The sequence below is a fragment of the Micromys minutus genome, assembly GCF_963924665.1.
Source record: "Micromys minutus genome assembly, chromosome: 17".
Taxonomy (NCBI): domain Eukaryota; kingdom Metazoa; phylum Chordata; class Mammalia; order Rodentia; family Muridae; genus Micromys; species Micromys minutus.
The window spans coordinates 32,760,785-32,785,656 of NC_137952.1; the positions used below are offsets into that span (position 1 = coordinate 32,760,785).

Sequence of the window (24,872 nt, forward strand, 5' to 3'; positions counted from 1 at the left end):
GGTTCTCTGGGATCGACACATGATGCCTTTTCTTCTGGGTAGTAAGTAAACAAATATATTCAGCTTGTGATAATTAAGCCACACACATTACTTGTGCACTTTCCTGTAATAATATTTCAATAAGAACAAAATCAATGTGCAAAGGTCATATATCAATATCAGTTCGTGAGAAATTGCATTTAATGGGTAAAGAGGAAGATTCACACAAATATGTTCAAATATATAAAACTAGTAAAAACCATGTAAGTTTGGGGAAAACATCATTGAAGGATATAAAAAAATGACCTTCGGCAAAAATGATGTAAGAACCAGATGATAACGAGGAATGCGGTAAAATGCTGTCCCCTGGACATGACAGGGCCAATGCAGCTTCAAACTCACAGCATTTATTGTTATCCTTACATTACCTGTATGAGATCAAGCCAACCCAAGTCCTACCATTGGTAGGAGGAGCTCTCAAACCTAGGCCCTAATGGAAGAGCCATTAGCAGATCATAGGTTCTAGGAGAAGAACCATTCTTCTCTGGAGGGATGGTTACTGGTGGGATGCCCGAGCTCCAGGCAAATGAGCCTGGGGAGCACTAAGTGGACTAAGTAGGTCATTAAAAAATAAAACAAAGAGAGAGGATATTAATTTTGAGGAAGGATATGTTGGGAGGACAGAATGGAGTTAGTGGAGAGAAATGAGGACTGTATAGGGTCATATGTCATATGAACGCATGGAATTCTCTAGAACAAAACGTTAAGCCTGATGAAGTAGAAAGACACGCATCCGTTTATGGATATGAAGGCAGTATTATTACAAAGATGTCAATGGTTGTCCCCCAAACTAATCTACAAATACGATGCGATTCTACTCTAATCTCTGCTAAAACCATTAGTAGCTTTTCAAGCTGCTTTTTAAAAAAAGATTTATTGATTATTTCATGTATGTGAGTACACTGTGACTGTCTCCAGACACACCAGAAGAGGGCATCGGATCCCAGCACAGATGGTTGTGAGGTGGGATTTGAACTCAGGACCTTTGGAAGAGCAGTCAGCGCTCTTTACTGCTGAGCCATCTCTCCAGCCCCTCAAGCTGCTTTTTAAAAATGTATATGAAAAAGTAGGTATGAGGAGGGGAAAAAAAACAAAAACAAAAACAGCGAAAACAGTTTTTTAAACAAGCAAACAAGATTTGCCTTGTCAGACAGAAGAAATATTACTGAAGTCGGAAATTTCACCTTAACACGACAAAGAGAGGGTGGGGTTTATTTGATTAAAAACTGATTTTGAAGTTTTCACTGGACAGTGTGATGCACGCCGTTAATCCCACCACTCGGGAGGCAGACGCAGGCGAATCTCAGAGTTCGAGACCTGCCTGCTCTACCGAGCAAGTTCCCGGACAGCCAGAGCTGCGAGGAGAAACCTTGTCTGTTGCACAAACAAACAAAAAGCTTTCTATGACTCCTTAAGCACAGACTTGAAGAATATTCTGTAAAAAGGAAAAGTGGTATATTCATACAGATCTCAAAGAGTTTCTACAAATCAGCAAAGCAAACATAAGGCCAGTGGATGCACTGAAAAACAGCATGTGTTCACTATACTTACTGAAAGATGATCAGCCTTCAATAAACTAAAGCTGGCCCCGGGCCGTAACACTATTTCTGATGCTATAGTATACCTGCAGACTGGAACCTAGCATGGCTGCCCTCGGAAAGGCCCAATGAGCAGCTGAAAGAGTCAAATGCAGATACAACACCCAACCAATGGACTGAAGCCTGGGGCCCCTTTGGCTGAACTGGGGGAAAGCTGGAAGAAGCTGACAAGGAGGGTGGCCCTGTGGGAAGACCAGCAGTTTCAACTGACCCGAACCTCCCCACCCCCCAGATCCTCAGACACTGAGCCACCAGCCAGGCAGCAAACACCAGCCGACAGGAGCCCCCCCACACATATACAGCAGAGGGCTGCCAGGTCTGGCCTAATACTCAGGGAGACTTGAGGCCCCAGGGAGTGGGGAGGCCTGCTGGGGTGGGAGTAGGGACATCCTCTTAGAGACTGGGGGAGGGGTGAGGGAGGTAGGGGATGGGGAGTGGTAGGAGGGTGGTGGACAGACTGGGAAGGGGAAGAAGTCTGGGCTGTAAAAAAAGGATTAAAGAATAAAAAAATAAACAAAAAATTTTAAGTCCACACAAAAATATAAATAAAGCTATAGAAAGATTATAAAGATACAATCAGGGCTGGAGAAATGGCTCAGCAGTAAACACCATTGACTGCTCACACTAAGGACAGGGTTTGACTCCCAGCAATCACAGGGCAGTGCACGACTGTGACTTCGTTTCCAGGGGGTCCAACGCTCTATTTTGGCCTCTGCAGGCACAATGCACACACATAGCACACAGACATTACAGGCAGGTAAAACACCCATACACACAAAAGAGAGATCAGGTTGATAAATCTTAAGATTTACTTTTATTAATTCAATAAAACAACACGTGGCAAGGGTGTGGATATTCTCAAACAGTACTGGCTACAGCTTAAGCTTGTAGAGCAACCGTGGAGAGTGATTATCTGTATTTATTTAAAATATGCATAGCCTATTTTCTACCTTTCCTTTTCCTAGTAAAGTACTCACATTCATAGCTTAGTTTTCCCATGGTGTATTCACACACACACACCATTTGTCTAGGGTTAGGTCAACCTCAGTAAATTCAGAAGAAAAAACGGAAAGTCAGATGTTCACAGTGCACAGGCCGGCGAGCTAGGAGGATTTGAAATGATGACAGGTAATAGACATCTTGATCACAGGGATGCTGGGGAGGCAGGGAAGTGGAAGAGAGACGCCATCTGTGACAAAAGGCCAGGGTTTTCCAGTTAGGAAAAGCGAGCACTTGGCAAGGAACTTGGAGGCATCTCTAGGTGGGAGGTTCAGACCCAGCGGAAGCATCCCAGGTCCTGAGTGGGTGTGAGAGTGGGCTGGGAATCGGGGAAGCATGCGGGGGTGTGCAGAGCTCGCACACACGCACCACGCCCACCCGCGAAACAGGCCGTCTGCAAGCCGTGCTGGCACGCGCACCACGCCCGCCTACCCGTTGGTGCACGTGAAACGTGCTCCGCACGCACATCACGCATGCCCACTCGCCCGCGCACGCACGCCTGCGCACGCGCGCGCCGCCTGCTCGCGCTCCACGCACGCGCACCACGCACGCCCTCTTTGCCTGCGCACGCGCACCACGCCCGTTCGCGCGCCCATCTCTGCAAAAGGTTTTTTTTTTTTTTTTTCCACCCCGGTGGCTGAGTTGCTTCCACCATGGCGGAGATGGCAGAGCTTTGCGAGCTGTACGAGGAAAGCAACGAGCTGCAGATGGACGTGCTGCCCGGCGAGGGAGATATGGAGGTAGGCCGCGGGGCTCGCGGGCCGGCCCCGGAGGAGGGCCCCATGGAGGAGGAGGCCGGGCCATCGGCCGCCCGCGCCCAGCGCGGCCTCTTCCCTGAGGCTGGCGCGGACCTGGAAGGCGACGAGTTTGATGATTGGGAGGACGACTACGACTTCCCTGAAGAGGAGCGCTGGAGCGGCGTGATGCACAGGGTGTCCGCCGCGCTGGAGGAAGCCAACAAGGTGTTCCTGAGAACGGCGCGAGCCGATGATGCCCTGGATGGCGGGTTTCAGGCGCGGTGCGAGAAGAGCCCTTTTGACCAGCTAGCTTTTATCGAAGAGCTGTTTTCGCTGATGGTTGTCAATCGACTGACCGAAGAGCTCGGTTGTGATGAGATCATTGATCGAGAGTAAAGGCTGACGAAAGAGGAGGAAACTACCTGAGAGGGAGAGATTCAACATTCTGCTATTTTGGGGTTCATTCTAAATAGTTCTGTGCAAAAAAATAAAAAATAGAAACAGTTGGTTTTTGTTTTTCGGAATAGAAGACAGGACAGTGAATGACCGTGCGTTGTGGAAAGGAAGAAGTGTTAAACCTGAGGATCGCGAGGAGAAAAGACCAAATTGTTCCTTGTTTGGTCTCACAGAGGCTCAGCAAAAACCTCTGGTTCAAACTGTTGATCAAGATGATTTTCCTTACGTTGGAGAACTTTCTTGTGTTAAGCGTTTGAAATTGTTTTGAAAGAGTGCGTTGTGACTGCCCAGTACAAGAATCTAATGAAAGAATGAGGAAAAATACGTCCACAGATATCCTTGATTCGAACTAAAAGACTATTGAAAAAAAAAAGACTTTGCAAATTCTTTTTTGTGATTTATACACATCTAGTTATCAAAAGCTAAATTTTGAGGTTTAAGATTGAGAATTCATCAACCCCAAAGGTTAAATCAAAGTAAATGTGTGAATAAATGCAGACGTGTTATCGTGTGTACTATCATCTTAAAATGTGTTATAAAAGCCTCTGGAATTTTGACTGCACATGTATTTTCATGATTTATAAAGCTACTGTGATCTCTGATCAATTGTAATGATTTTCAAAGTAAAGAAAAAAAAAAAAAACCAGGATGTCTTTTTAAGGTTTTACGTTCCTGCATCGGATAAAATGTATGGGGAAGCTCAAAGCCAAACTTTTGAATACCCTTTTATAGTAGGGAAATTTTGCTTGCTGTTTTTTTTACCTCGACAGGTGGTAAGACTGTAACTGAAGTTCATATTGTAAGAACTGTTTGCAAAAATTGTCAAGTAAAAAGAAACTCTACCTGTATCTGTATAAGGTTTATGAGCTATTATGCTGTCAAACTTGAAGGTTTTAAACCTACCCAGAAGTCCATCTGGGTGCCTGTTCACATCCTCTCTCCTTCTCTCCCTCTCCCTCTGCCTCTTTCTCCCCCTCCCCCTTCTAATTATGTTTGTTAATCTTTATGCACCAGCATTGGCGATAATAAATTTTCTTGTTCTGTGTATTTTGCTTTGTCTAATAACTTTGCATACATACTTTATACACAATTATTTTGCTATGTGTGCTCCGTCTTGACATTTAAACAGCCAGTGCTTACAACGTAAACCAGTTTCAAATACCTGACAAATGGGTTCTGGGAAGTGAAAGCAAATTTCAGAATTTTCTGGAAGACTTGGCTAGCCTACCCAACCCGGTTCTCTGAATGTGTTGCTGTGGTTGACTGGGTGAAGATGCTGAGGTTGAATAGGGACATGGTGTAGTACCATGTCCTTGCTGATGCCACCATAGCAACACAGGACAGGACTAGGACAGTAGGATGACTCTTGGGTTTCTGCGGGATTGGTTGGTTTGTTTGACAAATGTTTGTTTGAGAGGCTGCTGAGGTAGCTCAGTGGGTAGAGGCTCCTGCCATATAGCCAAGCCTGATGACCTGAGTTTGATCTCTGGGGGGTCCATGTGGCAGAGGGAGAGAGAACTCCCCCAAGATTGGACCTGTTAGTAATTTTAGACCCTCACCTGAGATTTTAGACCCTCCTGTATCTCCAAAGCACCTGTCCATAATTTTGCCCCAGTTACATGCGCATTCAGTAGGTGCTGAAACATGAAAGATGGGAAGTTAACTGAAGGTGAGGATTCTCGGTGATGTTTGGGAAGCTGTCACCCATGTTAGTGTGGGACTTTTTGATAGAGCAGCTACAAACACTCCCATGAGTAACCCCTCAGCCCTCCTTTTTACTCACCCAGTAAATTGATTGCCTCACTAGTTGGGCTTGGGGGAATCATTTATTTGATCTATTATTGGTATATACCTGCTATAAATAGACCTTTGCTCAATTCCCCTGGAAAATGGTGCAAATATCCATAAGTTTGAATGTATTTGTGTTTGGGGACCAAAGTATATCTTGGAAGTTAAGAGGAGAGGCCATGCATTGGTGTTTCTTTTATTCTGCATCTGTTTGTGTATAGATGGGGAGGATGCATGCCACAGTAATCAAAGGTCAAAGGATAACCTTCAGGAACTGGTTCTCTCCTCCCCCTCTGTGGAGCCAAGGAAACAGGGTCATCAGGTTTGGTGGCAAGCTCATTTACTCTCTGGGCCCTCTTATATTTATCTTCATTTTTGTTGAGATGGGGTCTCACTATGTTGCTCCAGCTGTCCTGGAACTAGACCATGCTGGACTTGTACTCCCAGAGTTCTGCTTCCTGCATGCTAGCATTAAAGGCATGTGCTACCATGTCCATCATCTGTTTTATGAAGGCATTTTTATTTTAAGGTGTGTGTGTGTGTGTGTGTGTGTGTGTGTGTGCACTTTACATGCTCATGCAATGGCACGCATGGAGTTCATAAGACCTCTTGAGATTTTCTAAAATGCTCAGCTAGGGCTAGTTGTGCAGGAAGCCTCAGAGATGCAGCCTTTGTGAGTTCTCATCCTTGCTGGAGGCACACTCCCCGAGCCCCCCCCCCCATGCAGCTACCTTTCAGATCATCCATGCACCTGTGAGTTACCCTCCCTCATCCATTCACCTGTAACTCTCAACAAACTCACTGTTCACTAAGCTAGATGTGGGTGGAACTGATTGGTCTGTCATCCCAGTGCCTTATGTGGGGCGAACAGATGTTTGTTGACATCTCCCAAGCAAGAATCACATGGCACACCTCAGACTGCTGTGGTTAAAGAAGGATAGTGGAGAGTAGAAACAGACTAGATGATGCCTCACCACCATATGCACCATTGCCCTGCTTTTACACTCCCCAGTTCACTTTAGTCTTCCCTGTGGAAAGAGCTAGCTGAACATGGTTGTGCACATCTTTGACCCCAGCGATCAGGAGGCAGGAAGGACCTGTATGAGTTCAAGGCTAGCCTGATCTACATTGCAAGTTCCAGGACAGTCAGGACTACATAGAGAGACCCTGTCTCAAAAAACCAAAATTACAAAGGAAATGATTATTACATTCTGCACATGAGACTGTCACAGATACAGATACCTTGAGGTCAGGATGGATGGATGGATGGATGGATGGATGGATGGATGGATAGATGGGAGGGTGAGTGGGTGGGTGTATGGATGGGAGGGTGAGTGGGTGGGTGGGTGGATGGATGGATGGGAGGGTGGGTGGATGGGTGGGTGGGTGGGTAGATGGATGGGAGGGTGGGTGGGTGGGTGGGTAGATGGATGGGAGGGTGGGTGGGTGGGTGGGTAGATGGATGGGAGGGTGGGTGGGTGGGTGGGTAGATGGATGGGAGGGTGGGTGGATGGGTAGATGGGTGGGTGGGTGGGTGGGTGGGTAGGTGGGTGGGTAGATGGATGGGAAGGTGGGTGGGTGGGTGGGTGGGTAGATGGATGGGAAGGTGGGTGGGTGGGTGGGTAGATGGATGGGAGGGTGGGTGAGTGGGTGGGTGGGTAGATGTGGATGGATGGATGGGTGGGTGGGTGGGTGGATAGGTAGGTGGGTGGGTAGGTGGGTACATTTGCTCCTCAAAGCTGTGTGACCGCCATCCCCACTATAGTTATCACCTACACTTGAATAAAGAATCGATACCCAACTAGACAGGGCTCTTGAGTTGTTTTATATTTACCAGTGCCCTCTGAGGTATTTTACGCTGCTGAGTAAGCAGTGCATTTTATCCTAGTTTTGAAGTTTGGGAAAAAAATGGCAATGAAGTTGTTGACAGTTTAACATAATATGTTTTTGTCCTGAGTGCTAGGTTTGGATCTGGGAAGGCATTGGAGGAAGATTGAGTAAACAATAGTGGGCACTCCGTTGCCAGCATTGTGCTAAGTGATTTGAATTCATTACATCACTGTAGTCCTCTTAAATAACCTTCTAACACATACTCAAGAAGCCTTGCAGATAGGTACTGTTACTAACAAACAGGTCAGCGATGAGAAGACCTGAAGCTCAGTGATGAAGGGTAACTGTCACCACGTCGCAAGAAGCCCTTGTGAGGTCTCAAACATCTTAAGTGCTTTGTCATTTCCAGTGAGATTGAACCATCCTCGAGTCCTTGGTGAACAGCACTCCCTATAGTAAAAACTATCCTCAACAGTGTCAGTTACTACACATTAGACACAGAGCAACATCAGGGTCCAACATGTATAAATGACCTGGCATCAGGACCTTACACTATCGTCCCCATACATATTTTAGCCCAACGTCTTGTGTATCTTTTACATTTGTTGCAGTAGTATGAATCTGTAGTGAGCAAATGTTTGCAAGTGAACACGGCATCATAAACTGTGAAAGGAGGAAAATGATACCCATGCTGTTTCATCTTAGCTGTTCAACTAAAAGAAAGACCTGGAAGGAAATACTTTCCTCACAAATTTCAGTTAGCTGCTTTTCTTTTGGGACCTTGGGACAAACTATCTCCATCTTCAAGAGTTCAGCTGTAACCATTTGCAAAAGATCAGTCAATGAGACTGTGGTTACCTCACTAGAAGGAGGGGCAAGGAGGGTTCCAGGATCCTCAGCAGAGTTTTCAGCCAGTCTTCCAAACCAGCTGAATGCAATTCTGCCCTAATTGCATGTGGCCTCAGAGAGTAGCTAGAACTCTCTACCGTGGGAAGGACTGGGGAGGAGGCTCCATCTTCACGGCTACAGAAGAGCCATCATCCACGCCTGCTGCAGACTTCAGAGTGATCGCTTTAAGGTCACCAGTTCTCCTGCCTGGCATGGCTATGCTTGGTAAGGGAGCCTCAGAAGCTCATTAGTTCCCCCAGGGAACTAGGGTAAAACTGTACTTCAGTTTGTCAGTGGGACCTTATGAGAGGGGGAGATAAATGTTTCCCAGTCCCCACTCCCAGAGAAAAAAATTCTCATGACATCATAACCCAATATGTTACCCCAACACCACCATTGCTGTCTGTCCTTCATCTGACCCCAGTCCAATGAGCACAGCAGTCATATTAATTGGCAAACAATATGAACTATGTCCTTTTACCCTTGGATATTTATATGGAGTCAATCAGGAACAGTTGGTGCTTTTGTAGGCAGCTAAACTCCCCAGGAATAGTTAATAACACTGTTAGGAATTCTAATCGCTGATGTGTATCAATCTTGGGAAATACCCCCCCCCTTTGTCATATTAAATTGTAAGCACACTCTCCCATTACTCTCTTTATTATCCACGGACTTCCAGGAAAAATGGCGCTATGCCGAACTGTAGTCATTGGCTGTCTTACCTGTTGGTTGTCAAGGTTCATCAGCGTGAGGCTGCTGGTTGAAACGGTCAGCTTTATATTCATCCCTGAAAACTGAAGATTGCTTTTGCCAAGAACTGTTGTCAGGAACTTAACAGGAGCCTTTAAAAATAACAAGACACCACTCTAAGTTATAGGTGTGTAACTCTTCCTCTCTGTTCTATTCTGTGTGAACCAAAGAAGCTGGAGTGGTTGAGTGGTAGGACTTGACCACAGCTTGGTTTTTCATGTGACACGTGGATATGGAAGCACGTGTGTTGGAACCCACCGCGCCAAGCCATACTTCTGCCGCTTGGTACTATGTATTTATATGAAGTTCTCAGTACGGATATCACAAAATAAAACACTGATCAAATCTGAAGAATGTATAAAATAGTCTAAATCCCGAGTTATCACATATCAGCCCAAATTTAATCCTTTAATATAAAACAAATAAGCACGTTCTTCTCATTAGTCTGCAAATTCGCTTTCACCATTAATAATTGTTTTCATAAATTACATGTGCATCAGACCATCTTTATTTATTATTACCATTGTATATGTGTTTGAGTGTGGGCATATGCATGTCATATCACATATGTGGAGGTAAAAGGATGACTTTCAGGAGCTGGTTCTATCCCTCTGCCACGTGATCCAGGGATAGAATTTAAGTCATCAGGTTTTGTTGCTCTTGTCTCTTTCTTTCTTTTTAATGTGGCAAGTGCTTTTATATTCTAACTTATCTCTCCACCCCAGAGAATTGCTTTAAAATAAATCTATTTAATCACTTACTATCAATAAATGTTTGGTTTGTAGCCTTATAACTCTATAGATGGGGCCATGTAAACTCTCAGGCTGGGGAGATAATTCAGCCTGGGAAAGTCCAAACTCAAGGGCCCAAGTTCCACCCTTCAAACACACACACACACACACACACACACACACACACACACACACACACACAGGACAAGGTTGTGTGTGCTTGTAATTTGCACACTGGAGAGGCAGAGACAGACAGATAGACAAGTCCAAGGCAGTGAAAAACTCCATCTCCAACATAAATAACTACATAAAAAAAGGTCAAGGGAGACTGAGCCTCCACAACCAGGAGCACACATACACACCCACATCCACATTTAAACACAAACACACATACATAAAAAAGCAAAAGGGGTCACAAATGAAAAAAAATTAAAGAAGCCCAGGAATAGAATGATCACTCTGATACTGTTTTGCCATAGTTAAGAGGACAGAAATCGAGAAGTTTGTGTAAACATTTACCTTTCTTTTTTTAATGGCTCCGTGGGCCCCGGGGACAGCTTCACACAGGCGGCTTATTGCTTCCCTAAAGACAGAAACCGTAGAGAGTCTTAGCGTTCTACTTGTAGTCTGTAAGAATGGTACTCAGAGTGTATAGATGGGCGAAAGTGTGGCTGACATAGTGGCTTTCTCTCAGACCCACACCACAAGGTGCTATGCCTGGTTTTTCTGTAGTTCAAACCCAGAAAGAATTAGTAACACTCTAATGCTGAAAAATTGTCTTGCTGTCCTGTGAATTGCTTTATTTATTTATTTATTTTTTTTTTTTTTTTTTTGCCCTTTGGACTTTTCAGACTTATTTCACTGTGTTGCCAATTTTTTTTAGAATTTATTTTCATATATGTGAGTACACTGTTGCTCTCTTCAGACCAGAAGAGGGCATTGGATCCCATTACAGATGGTTGTGAGCCACCACATGGTTGCTGGGAATTAAACTCAAGACCTCCAGAAGAACAGTGCTCTTACCCACTGAGCCATCTCCCTGGCCCAAGTTGTTGATTTTTAACAAGCAAGGACAAACCATTCTTTTCTCGAAATACATCACAATTCTACCCCTGAACAAAATCCTCATGAAGGCATTGTGAATAGAGGTCATACTATTTCACCACTAAAGACAATTAAATATGAATGAATCTGATAGTGGAGGAAGCTTGTAAGGGATGGGGAAAAGCACTGAACTTCAAGGTGGTCTCAAATGCAGCTCTATTGACTCAGCTACTCCTGCAAGCCATTGAACTGCTGTGTAATTTCACAGAGCGGAAGAAAATCAATATCAAGTTCTCTCCGGTGCTTTTTCTCTGACCTTATTGTGTACTGTACTTCCTGAGGAACAGGCACCACTATTAATAAATCGGAGTTGCCGGGTAATGGAGGAACTGGAGGAGTACACATCTCCTCAAGGGACAGGCAATCATGATGAGAAACTTCTGGTCCAGGACTGAGCATTCTTGCCTGACCAGGCTTTCACTACTTAACACCTGCCTGTTCACAGCCAACGGGAAAAGAGGACTGTTAAAAGGAACAAACCACTTCTACACACTCATACAATGGTGTGTTACAGCTCTTCAGTACATTTTATGAACATTCAAAGAATGGGGTAGGGGCATCAGAGCAAGACTGCAGACACATTTCTAAAAAGCCACAGTTGGGACAGGTTGGAGCTCAGCGTTCGAGAGAAGCGTCTGCAGAAGTAGGCAGAACTTCCAAAGAGTCTGGGTATCATTTCTTATAACATGCTCTAGCTCAGAATCTCTGCTTTTCTCTGAGCACATGAAACCTTCCCCCCACGGCGTTATTTTCTTCCTTCCACATAACTGCTTATGTTTATAACTCGCTGAAGGAAAGCACTGTTCTCTGGCTTAGTATATTCTCTTGGGAGGACATACTCACTGTTTTCCCAACATTCCAACCTCTGGTCTCTGATTTAAAAGAAAGATAATGCAGATGGCTGGACTTTTTTTTTTGTTTGGTTGTTTGGTTAATATTACAGTCATTTAAATGATCATTTGAATTGATGAGATTCTTATCATTGATCCAAGCTGACCTCTACTACTGCTAAAAATAACTCTTCTAGGCTCCTCACTGTATTGATAGAATCCCATAGAGTATTATAAGAAATGGAAGACCGTCGACTCCCCGGGAACCAATGAGAGTGCTGGGTAAGTGGTTTGAGATAACAATAGATCCAGGGCAGGATGTTGACGCTGCTACATACAGTAATTGCCAATTAATGTTAGAAGCCACTGCCATTATACAAGACCTGGTAGTTTCACAAAGTGCTTTCCCAGACACTCTGATTCGCATGCTTATTCCGGTATGTTCTAGTGAAATTAGCATTTTGGATCCCTCTCATAAGGTGACCCATACTGGCAGAGTGGGCACTGGAATGGCAGACAGAAGCAGGAGCGAAGATGAGAAGGCACTTGGTGCTGGATTCGGGGAGCTCACACATGAAAACAGCAGTGAGCACTTGAGAGAGAGATTAGCAGTCCAAAGCGCTCTGTTAATGGCCAGACAGCAAAGGTGCTACTGCTTAGTTCCAAGAAAAAACGGCCCAAGACAATGCATGAACAAGTGAGCTCGCCTGTGCACCAATAATATTTTATTTTTAAGAATAAGGGCTGGACAGAACTGGCAGATGGGCCATAGTAGCCATTTTCCCCGAATTAAATCACTTACACAACACCAGGAAAGTTTAGTCTCAAAAGACAAAGCAGTGTATGGTAGCTTCGTATCCTAAGCACTCAAGAGACTAAGACAGGAGGATCTTCAGTTCTAGGTCAGCCTGAGCTACATAGCAGAAAAGAAGGGGGGGGGGAGTAGGGATGTTCATATTTGTACTGGCTGGTTTTGTGTCAACTTGACACAAGCTGGAGTTATCACAGAGAAAGGAGCCTCAGTTGAGGAAATGCCTCCATGAGATCCAACTGTAAGGCATTTTCTCAACTAGTGATCAAGGGGGGAAGGCCCAGCCCACTGTGGGTAGTGCCATCCCTGGGCTGGTAGACCTGGGTTCTATAAGAAAGCAGGCTGAGCAAGCCAGGGGAAGCAAGCCAGTAAGTAACATCCCTCCAAGGCCTCTGCATCAGCTCCTGCTTTCTGACCTGCTTGAGTTCCAGCCCTGACTTCCTCTGGTGATGAACAGCAATGTGGAAGTGTGAGCTGAATAAACCCTTTCCTCCCCAACTTGCTTCTTGGTCATGATGTTTTGTGCAGGAATAGAAACCCTGACTAAGACAATATTCATCTGATTTTAAAACTGAAAATTAAAAACTACAAGTTATCTCATGCACATTTAAATTAGTAAAAAGAAAAAAGAAAATACAAAATCATTCTTTTTGTGAAAAATGAGAAATCGAAGTAACATATTTACCCATTGTTAAGGACTTACCCATTCTAAGGAGTAATTTGATAAAATGTGACATATATTGGGCCTTTGAGGTGACTCAGGAAAGACATTTACTGCCTAGCCTTATGCCCTGAGTTCAATCCCTGGAACCCACAGGTTGGAAGTAGAGAACTCATCCCTGCAAGTTGTCCTCTGACCCCCACGAGTGCACATGGCACGCATGCCCACCTGCATATACACAGTAAGTAATATTAAGTGTAAAACACTTTTAAGATAACAAAGGCAAGTTTACCAAGTATTTGATGGGAGAGAGCATGAGTGAAATAGTTGAATACTCTGTGAACATCACAGACACTTTAGTTTTAGGGTAAAAACACTGACCCACAATTAAGCGATAGAATATGAAGGCCAAAGACAGTGATTTGGGATGTTACATGTGCAGGCTACAGAAGTACCAGGGGGAGCTCTGTAGAAGGCAGTGGGGAAAAGGTAGACGTTCAAAGTTGACATGCTGGTTATATTCAGACATTCTACTGTGACATGCTGGTTACAGACATCCCGTTCAAACTGCACTACAGAAAGTGCTTAGGAAGTTATGTGTCTGTGAGCCCAGAGCTTGGTCGCTGAGACAGAAGGAGTTCAGGCTAGCACAGACTACATAAAAACCAAACAAGCTTATGAACAGTAACTTAGATTGTTTGTTGGCATTTGTGGCTTGTTACTTATCATTTATCTTTCTTTTAAATGTTTTCTATTTATTTTATTTTTAAGGGTGTGTGTGTGCCTGAGTGTGTATGTACACCACATATGTGCAGAAGTTCACAAAGGTCAGAAGAATGGCATCAGACCCTCCGGAAGTGGGTTATAGGCAGTTCTGAAGTGCCATGTGGGTGCTGGAAATTGAACCCAGATCTTCTAAAAATGCAGTAAGTGCTCTTAACGAGTTAAGCCATCTCTCTAGCCAAAATAATATCTTGGATCATTATTTCTTGCTTCCAATTTTATTGTGTTTAAATATAGACAATATAATGTTTTACTTCCATGTGACTTTGGTTGAATTAACACTCTCTAAAATGTTTTTGCTGGTTGTTACTTGTTTTGTTTGGGTTTTGTAGTTTGTTGAGGAAAGGTCTCTCTGTGTAGCTCAGGCTGGTTCTGAATTCCTGACTCTCTAGCACGGGGAGAGTTAATGAACTGACTTCCTCGGCCAGGGTCTCTTTGCCGGCCCCTCTATGATCTGGTTTCTGTGTACATCAGAAACTTCAGTCCCACCAAGACCGTTTCAAGACAAGTATTTGGCTCCATTTTGTAAAGAGGAATCTCAACTTGAACAAATTCAAATTTTACTCTCTTTTAATAAGGCAAAAAATGATGCCAGGGACCAGAAGCAAATCTGAACCCACACTCAGCAGGGAGGAAACAGAAGGGAGCCTCCGGCTCTGGGACTGGGGCAGCATGTGTGGGTTGTTCCTTCTTGCAAATGCCCCAACAGAGAGACAGACGGGGCCACACTCTGACAACCCTCACAGCAGCAAGGCTATGATAAACAGTTAAGGGAAAATGGCTGCAGAACCTTCTCGGTACAGGCTGTCAAGGTTGACTAGCTGTCCCCTCGCCCTGACAGGTGGACTTGTGCAAGGTAGAGTTGTGTGACGTTGGCCAGACAAAGTTCCCATGGCCTCTTAGAGTGCGGAAGTCTCTGGCTATCACTGTCCTCAAAGGGAAAAGGAGTCTCTGTCAGTGCCTGTAAGCTTGTTTTCAGAAATACTTCTTTGTGGATGGATGATGATGGCACCTACGTACATCTTCAGCACTCATGAGGCAGAGGCAGGAAAAATGCTGAAAGTTCAAAGCCACACACACACACACACACACACACACACACACACACACACACACACACTTGTATTTGAGACTCTAAAATGAGCCATGGCCTGTCTCTCCCTAAGCAGACCTGTTGTACAAACTATTCAATTTTAAAAGAGTTGTTTCCCACCTGGCCTCCCAGAAAACATTTTAGAAACTGCTTCCAAATAGTCTCTCACATGCCTGCTTTCTTTGCCGACGTCCGACTGACCCAGAACCCCAGCCACGGGATACAAAGGCGCCTGCGTTGGCTGCATTTTGTTGCCTTTTCAACAAAGCTCTTTTTTGTCCCTGAGATGGAGGACCAAGAAATTAACTGCAACACTGTCAAGGTCGAGCATGACTTTTGTGACTTTGGGAACCTCAGTCACACCCCAAGCCCAAGACACAGATTGTAGATGACAGGCAGAGGGGACAGGAAGGGATCTCTCCCAGGGCCCAGAGTGCCAGGCTGCGTCAGTCTGTATACCCAGCCAGCCTTTCTGGACAGGCTGGAGTTGGTGGACACACACACACACACACACACACACACAGAGAGAGAGAGAGAGAGAGAGAGAGAGAGAGAGAAGGAGAGAGAGAGGGAGAGAGACTGACTCTGACCACAGCATCAACAGTGGCCACTTTGTTCATTGACTCCACGTGAGAGGGGAAGACAGAGCCCGCTGATGTAAGCAAATGAGAACGCAGCTGAAGGTTTACTGTCAAAGCTGCAAAATCCCGCCCACGCCAGAAGACAAAAAAAGAAATCTTGCCTAACTCGGCAAAGTCCAAACTAATCATCTAAACAAAGCCATCTTTCTTTACAGACTCTGACCACTGCAGGACTTCAGTTAGATATTTTTTTTCTCTTATGTCTTTAGCCCCTAAACAGTTGTCCTGCTGTGGAAGCCATGTTGTCTAGCAGTTTCTCTTCCCGCCTTTCAAGTTTGGGAGCCAGCAGCACAACCCCAGACACTGCAGCACGCTCTGTCCAGGAGGTAAACAAGAAATCCAGAAGGATAGGGAACCCAGGTAAAGAGCCCAGTAGGAATCGCCATCCCCTTTAGAGAGAGATGGGCTATGTCTACTCCCCCACCCCCATCCCCACCTCAGATTTGTCCAGGCAAACAGACAAGAGACTCAAATTTCAATCATAGCAAGAGGCTTTCCAGATTATTGTTAAGAAAACAAAATGCTTAAGAGAAATAGAATTGCCTGGAATTCCTAGAGGCAGTCTCTGATTTTGCTTGCCCGCATGAACCCAAAACAGTGACTGGCTGTCTCCCTAAACCGGTGACCAGTCTTCTCATGGTGACACTAGCAGCTAACATCCGTACCCCCTTAAGCTATAGGGATCATCCCTGGGAAATCTCTTCCTACAGAACATCAAGTCTTGGTGGCCTATGTGTTCATTTTTTGTTCAGCTTGGTGAGAAGAAAGACTGGCTGTGAAAGGCCCTCAGACAGGACACTTTAGACCTGAGCTCGCCTTCACGCGATAAGAACACAATGCCCGCAGTCAGGGCTACAGACTGGGGAACAGTGGATGGCTTCACACTCCCTCTGAGCTGTTATCCTCAGGCATCGCCAGCGCCCAAGGAAGGTGTACCCAGCTCTAAAAATACACCCTTTCACTTTAGAAACTGGCCTCTCTGGTCTCAGCGCAGTCAAATAAAGCCTTTCAGTGTGCCTGGCGTTTACTCACGCTGGCTTATCGTCCAGCTCTGTCCGCTGAAATTGAATTATGCTTAAAAGCTGACTCCAAAGTGCTTTGGCAACCCGACCCAGCTCATTGTACACGGGTTGTTCTGTCTGCTCTGGGCTTTTCTTTAGGCTCTGATGCAAATGTGGACCCATGAATCACACTAGAACTCGCTGGAAAATCATTCTCTCCTAACACATTTCCCCAAGTCTCTCAAACTGATAGAATGCCCATGATTTCCGGCAGTCCCTCATCGTGATTACTTGTAAGGGAGCCGTATGATTCAATATTTGAACACTTACGCCCACAAACTGGTGGCTCACAGGACTTGCAAATGGTTAAGCCTTGTGAACACAGCAATAAAGAAACAGGACTGGTTCAAACAAAAAAAAAATTGTCAATCCAAAGGAGTTTTCCTTCACTTTGGGATAACCTGGGCTTCCTTAAGACACGTCCGCTTGTCTTAAGGAAATATAAATAAATATAAATATAAATAAAATATGTAGAGTATTGTAAATCTTTGGGTTTTGGAGTTAAGGATTTGGAGTTAAAGACTTGCTGTGTGGCTGTTGACATTATGGTTCCTGGGCCCCAAGTATTTTGGTGTCAAAGTATTGGTCTTCCAAGTAGAAGGAAGGCACAGGTCTGATTCCTAGTTCTGCAGAAAAGGAGGAAGACAAGAGCTTTTTTTTTTTTTTTTTTTTTTTTTTTTTTTTTTTTTAAGTGAGGTCAGCTAATTCAGCCGGTCACTTGACTTATCACATTTCATTATAAATGATGAGTATGTGCTTCTAAAAATTAGGTCTGTCTTCAAAGAAGGAAGATTTCCCAGTTAATCTCACTTTGAACAGTTTGCCGTAGAGATGGACTATCTAGAGATACCTACTGAGGGAACGAATGTATATCTTTTGTTACACCTTCCCTTTCAAAGAATGAGCTCTTCTGACGCACGGTTGGCATATCCACCATGAACGTCATGCTAATAACATATGGACATCCATCATTTCAATGTGTACCGATGGAACCCCAGGAGGAGTTGCTAACTGGTCTGGTTAGTTAAGTCCTCAGTAGTGAGTAGTGGAGAGCAATCTTGTTCTGCAGTCTGCTAAGAACGCGTTCCATGGCCATTTAGGTAAGCCGTGACTGAGCTGGCTCAAGTGCAAATGTCAGGAGCTGTTCTTAGACACACTGGCTTTGCACAACTGGGTTAGCAGCCTGCAGCTTAACAAGCTATGCAAGTGGCTTCAATCTCATGACTCGGCTGATGAAACCTGCCTTTGGCCACACGGCACAGGGTGACCGTTCTGCCCTCAGGTTTTGACCAAATGGCTGTTTGTGGGTGTGAAGGAATTAGGACGCCTGTTCTAGAGACTGGCTGGGGAGGGCTGTGCTGTCTGTGCATTAACGATAGTCCATTGTGGAGGAAATTTGTTTTCAACTCAGTTGCCCTGTAATCTAGGACAAATAGTTGGCACGATTCTCCCACTAGCTTCCCCCAGCCTGCTCAGGGAGAGTGATGTGTTTTTAGGTCTGAACCTCTTTGGTCTCGTCACCCTGTCACACACAGGTGGTGACAATGACCTGAATTCTCTCTTTTACCTAGCAGCCCAGGGCAGAGAGGCCTCCATCTGCCCCTCCAAATGCGTGCAGGCTCTAAGCCCTGTCTCTCAGCCTTGGCCCAGCAGAGCAGAAACACCAGGAAGTGTTAGCACATGGCAGCCATCTCTCCTCTAGGTGTTCTCAGTTAGCACAGGCTGGACCTTAGGGCCTGTGAGGTTTTCATTTGATTCTTTGTATTCAAGACAGGGCATAATGCAGCCAAGGCTGCGCTCAAACTTAACTGTGGCTGAGGGTAAACCTGAATTCCTAAATGTTCCTGCCTCAGTTTCTCTACTATGTGTCCATAGGTTAACAACCTCTTGCCAGTGCTTCTCACCGAGCCTTAGCTGAGCAGCATTCAAGAGCAGCAGTCTACAAACCTTTTTCTGCAAAAGTCAAGATGGTAAATATTTTAGGCTTCTGGAGACATACAGTCTGTCTTCATCCTTCTACGACGGCTTTGAAAGCCGCCATACACAATATGTAAAGTGCATAAAGGCACAAACAACATGTAAACAATCAGGCGTGGTTGCCATGCCAACAGCATGCATGGACACTGCTGTTTAAATTTAATTTCTACACAGCACAACATACTTTCCTTTTGATTTCTTTTCAACTACTTAAAAGTATTCAGCGCACTCTGGGACGACCAGGTAACAATCAGGCAGGAAGCTAAAGTTAGCCTATGAGGGTCAGAACCGAGTGTTGGGTTCCCTGGAACTGGAATTATGAATGGTTATGTGGTGACAGTGACCTGTGTGGATGCTGGGAGCCAAATCCATGACATCCACTAGAGAAACAAGTGCTGTTAATCACTGAGCCCTGTCTCCACTTCTCATTCTGTTGCTTGTTTGTTTGTTTTGTGTATTGACAGAGAAGAAAACTTTGGGGGTGGTAGGATTGGCTGTAGTATCAACTAAACTCCCTTAAGCTATGCCACAGACACCTGTTTTTTAAGGGCTTTCTCTGTGGCATATGATCTAACTGGGGACCTCATTTTCAAATCACTGAATAGGCAGTGTCCTTTGCATCTGAGTCTCAAAGTGCGGTCCCTGAAACAGTAGTATAGTGTCACCCAGGACCTTAGACCTGTAAATGCCGGAGTCGAAACTTCTAGGGGCATGCTCCAGACTGTGCTTTTAACAAACCCTTTTATGTGGCCAGATGGTGGCAGCCCATGCCTTTAATACCAGCACTTGAAAGGCAGAGGCAGGCAGATCTCTGAGTGGGAGACCAGCCTGGTCTACAGTGGATGTGTATCTAAGGCTACTTTGCCCTTTCTTTCGTTGAGATGAGAAAAGGACACTTAACTATTCTTGATTGCAGAAATCGGGTCTTGTGACTGTGTTTCAGAGTAAGCTCACACAATTATGTGACATTTAAAAGCCAGGCCCGATTCCAAGTGAGAATTACAGTTGCTCTGTCACTTCTGGCCTTTAACATGTTCCTAAGATTTGTCCCTTAAAATGTTCTCCCTCGGAGGTGAAGAATGAGCAGACCTGGTTTCCACATCTTCCACTTACTGACATCTTACTGACAGGCGAGCTGACCTTGGGAAACTCCTGACTGCCTCTAAGCCCCTGTTGGCTTGAGTAACACAATGCAAAGTAACATTTAGCTTACGAATGTTAGAGCCGATATGATGGAAATGCTGATCATGGTATCTACAAATTAACAATAAACTTCTGGTCATTGCTTGATAACTGGACACCACATCCGGTCCCTTCCCTCAGAAAGACATCGGGGCATGGCCTGTCACACTGGGACTGAGAAGTCACTCTCCTGCTCACAGCTACCTTTCCAGACCTCAAGCCCATTAAACCAGACTGAAGCTCTGTGGTACATCTGTTCTTTTCCTTTGTGTCAAAAAACATATGCCCAGTATCAACAGGCCAAATGCTGTATCGAGCAGCCAAGGACCTGAGCGATTTCCCAAACTCTGGCTCACATCAAAAGTCAAGACCCTATGTCTTTGGTTCTCTTTATCTTTTTTTTTTTTTTTTTTTTTTTTTTGCCTTTTTCTAACTGTCAATGACCATGAAGTTTTGAAGAACTTCAGGGTCACATTACCAAAAACCCACCCAATATTTACTGATTGCTCAAACAAGCATGGACCACACAGGCTCGTACATTTTGAATGCTTGGTCACTAGTTGGTGGAACTGTTTGGGAAGGATTGGGAGGCGTGGCCTTGTTGGAAGAGGTGAGTCACTGGGGGTGGGCTCTGAGGTTTCAAAAGCTCATACCAGCCCCAGTATCTTACTCTCTGCCTCCAACTTGCAGATCAAACACAAAGCTCTCAGTTACTGGGCCAGCATCATGCCTGTCTGCCTTCTGTCATGATCCCTGATAGGGTCATGGACTACAAAACATCCCCCAATTAAATGTCTTCTTCTATAAGTTTCTGCATGCATCCTGTCTCTTCACAGCAATAAAATAGTATCTAAAACATCTGTTCACCATATGGGTGGCCTCACACTACAGGAGAACCCTCAAACCCAAGGACAGTGAATAATAAAGTGCCTTAATAGGTCCAAATAGGAGCTCAGGGAGCTGTGCGTGGGCCTCAGTGGCTAAACTTGTGCTTTGTTTGCCCAGACCCAGAGGGTTAATCCATAGCAAAATGATTAACACAAAGATTTGTTTCTGAAGAACTGCCTTTAACATCCCACTGAGGTCAAAGCATCGAAGTTTTCAAGGCAGGGAGTCGAACTTACAGGCTCACTGTTTGAGAAAAATAAAATGGCAGCTCTCCGTGTCCCTGAGAAAACCCTCTGTAACTGATGCCCTTCACTGTGAGCCACTGCCTCCATTACCTCCTAGCTGTCCCTTGAGCAACAAAGTAGGCCGGTCCCATGCACAGCTGATCACATTCTCAAATACGAGTTATGAATGCAGGGAAGGAAAGGTCCGTGACACAAAGTTAGAGGCCTTGCGCCTTGGGGTTATTATTAATGTTCCATGATGATGAACCAACTGTGGTATGGTGGTTTGAATGAGAATGGTCCTCATGGACTCGTACACAGACACCGACATCGAAAGAGACAAACAGGAAAAGAAGGCAAAAAAAAAAAAAAAGAAGAGCGAACACTCAAGAGCCAAGGTGGAGAGAGAAGCTGCAAATGAAGGAAGCCAGTTTCTTGTTCTGATGCTGAGTGAATGAACTGCCAGCTCAGGGGCTCAACGAGACTTCAGGATGCCCAACGGACTGACTGGATGAGTCTAATGTCCGTGGGAGAAGGGGAGCTAACGGAAAGTTTCTGGACTCAGGTAGAATATTTCCATCCATACACTGGATGAATCTATTATTAATCTATTACTGCATACCAATACCAAAGCTCATATCAGCATGAAGAATATCTCATCAAGACCCGCATTTTCAGAGAAAGTTTTCAAAAAAAAAAATTGGTATTACTTTCAGCAAAAATGTGAGCTCTTCTGGAGGAAAATGTAAAAATATTTTTCGAACTTTCTTTTTTACACAGGGTCTCACTATGTAGACCAGGCTAGCCTTGAATTCACAGAGATTGGGCTGCCTCCTTAGTGCTGGTATTATGAAGTATGTTGTTATTGTTGATGGTGATGGTAATGCTTTTTTCCCTTTCTTTCTTCTTTCTTTCTTTCACTTTGGTGTATCTGTCTGTATGTTTGCTTATTTGTTTTGGTAGTTCTGGGAATCAAATTCAGGGTCTTGTACATATTAGACCAAGTAGGTACCAAGGACCAGCGCTTAAATACATACACACATACACACGCTCATACACATGTATATATGTGCATATATATACACATATTTATTGTATATGTATATATACATATATTTATTTTATATGTGTACATATATATATGAAATAATGACTGGCTAGTAAACACCAATACAAATCAAAAACTTTTCAAACATTTAAACTACTTGAACTAGTCAAGACTGAAGAGACAGAAAACAGAAAAGTTGGCAGAGACTGTGGGGGTAGAGAGGAAGCCAGTTGGGAGTTAGTGTTTAATGGTCACAGGATGTTAGTCTGAGGAGATGAATCCATTCTGGGGGTGGATGATGGTGATCATTATACAACAGTGTGAATCAAGATGCATTTCCTGAACTTAAAAAACAAAATGTTAAAACAATGCATTTGTTTTATATCTTTAGCTACAATAAAAATTGGAACTCTAGGAAAAATTTCAGTGTGGTAGAGATATTATACAACATATTTATATCTTTGTAATCTCATGTATAGAAGAAAAGGCTTGGAAAGATATCCTGAACACAAAATGACAGATATCATTTGGGTGGAATTGTAAGCTGGCTTTCCTTTCCTGTGTTTCTTAATGTTCCAACAACTATTGGGGATCTGTAGAACTAGAAACAATAAGGTTTGGGAGCGCTCTGCATAATTATAGGTCGCTCTCCTGAGCACTGTTGTTAGAGCAAGGGAACCGTTTGTTACCCACAAGCACATTGTACAGTTACATCCCTTGAATAGTCTGTTTCCCACTTCGATTGTTAAATTCCACATGAGCAGGCGCTTACCTTACTCACGCAGGACCCATAAAGCTTCAGCATTTTCCAGCACTAAGTAGGCTCTTTGTAAATGCACTGCTGAAGCAGGGGGTCTATGTATAGACAGATGAACAAAAAACAAGTTTTCTGTCTCGGTCTGCAGCTCCTGATTCTATAACAAATACCAAAACTGAGAAATTTATGAGTTTCTCATAAGAATGCATTTCTTACAGTCCTGGGAGTGGGAAATCCAAGATGAAGACCCCGGGAGACTCAATATTTGTGCAACATCCCCTTCCATCAAAGAGAACCCCTTGCCATATCTTCATGTGGAAGAAGGGGCTGGTAGCTCCCTGTAGCTCTTTGAAAGGGACACTAATTCCACATCCAAGAAAAGCTCTGTCTTTGTGGCTTAACCAATTGCAACATCACAGAAGCATCTGTGTGTTAGTGTGGGCACTGTCCGACTCCAGCGGCGCTCAGGCGAGAGCATTGTTTTGTCCTGAGCACCCACCCCAGGCAACCTTAGCTCAACCCTCTTCCTGGTAGCTGTAGGAAGGATTGAAGGAAGGGTTTTCTCAGGTGTGGGGTCCTCTACATGAAGCCTAAATAGGTTAACCGGGTAGGAAGTGGTCTAGAATCTGTGTCACTTGGAGGATGGCCAAAGGGCGTAAGAATGTGAAAAGCAGGGTATGAATGAGGAGAGATTCTGTGGCTAACCCACTGAACACTGGAACTGCAGCCTAATCAACGAATATCCACCAGGCCTCTTCTATGGTCCAGGGACCCAGGTAGGTGTCATGAGCACAATTATGTGTCAATTGCTTGACATCTCACAAAAGATTATAAGATCTTACTCGATGTCACCAACTGCTGTGTTTTGTGCTTTTACATGCTTGTCACAGCACTTGAGGGATTGGACATCTCTGCACTCAGCTCCTTTTTTCCCCTTCCTGGGACATTTTAGCAACATGACCACTAGGCACCATTCTAAATGGTATGCCAACAATGGGTGAGGAGAAATGTGGAAAGGCAGAATTGAATGCTTCCTAAGGCACAGCCAACTCCACATGCCCACCCTCCACTGCATTTCCTGAAAGCCTGGGGATACATGGGTCGTTTTGTTATATCAAAAACCATTTGGGCTGAATAACCTGAGAACATTTTGAGATGAGGTTTTTGTTGTGTTTTGTTTTTAACCACAGCACAGGAATTACATCATTATTGTATACCATGTGTCTCCTAGATGAAGAGAAGGTCTTTTATTCTTGGGCTTCTGGGTAACAGGGCCTTTCTAGGTCTAAAATCGCATAAGGTGAGCATCAAGAAAGGTTATTCCCTCCAGATAATGAGGACATTCACCTTTAAACAGGTGGCTCACAGTCACAGATCCAGATGGGAGCTGTGGCAAACCTCTGAGGTACACTTGGCACCCTATCCAACAGATGCTGAACCTTCCTCCTAAACCATCTATCAAGTCATTGCCGCCCCTCCTCTCATCTCCCTCCCAGCACAGCTTTCCTGGCAGCTGGTGTCACTTAGCTCTCTAGTTTTAAAGTTGACCCTAACAAAGCACGCCTTGTACCGGTGCCTGGGACTTGAGTCCAGCATTACAAGGACTCTGGTTTCTTAAACGAAGCTACACGGAGTGACTCTGGGTAGAGGTCCACCCATGTCATTGTACAAAATGGAGGGCTAGATTGTGTCAGAAGGTAGATGAACAGAGTAGCCTGGGATTGATGATGTTGAAAGTTCTTGCTTGGTCTTATTTTGCGAGAGCTTGTCTATGCATTGGAGACCCTTAATGCCTTACTTCTAGCCACACCTTTAAACACATTGGTACCTGAGAAAACAGTTATTTCTGTAGACTGAACCGCAACCATGAGCCACTTTCTAAGTCCTCATATAAAACACCAATGCTTTCCCACACAGGTCTGAAGGTTTCACACAAGGAGATAAAACCAGTCATCAAGGTCAGTGGGACATCCCTCCCCTCAAGTCATACTGGTGA

The 24,872-nt window shown here is 44.5% G+C and overlaps 2 protein-coding genes across 2 annotated transcripts in view; one reads left to right on the forward strand and one right to left on the reverse strand.

Moving 5' to 3' along the window:
* The window catches only part of SHC4 (SHC adaptor protein 4), a gene marked incomplete at both ends in the record, with an annotated part of 92,996 nt that overhangs the window by 37,791 nt on the left and 30,333 nt on the right, over window positions 1-24,872 (reverse strand). The window contains 2 exons of the mRNA XM_080931003.1: window positions 9,058-9,177; window positions 10,336-10,399. Coding sequence (XP_080787129.1) covers window positions 9,058-9,177; window positions 10,336-10,399 — 184 coding nt within the window. The remainder of the gene's footprint in view (window positions 1-9,057; window positions 9,178-10,335; window positions 10,400-24,872) is intronic.
* On the forward strand, window positions 3,205-4,876 carry EID1 (EP300 interacting inhibitor of differentiation 1). The gene has a single exon (XM_080931718.1). It carries the CDS (start codon window positions 3,290-3,292, stop codon window positions 3,767-3,769), a length of 480 nt encoding a protein of 159 aa, XP_080787844.1. The 5' UTR covers window positions 3,205-3,289; the 3' UTR covers window positions 3,770-4,876.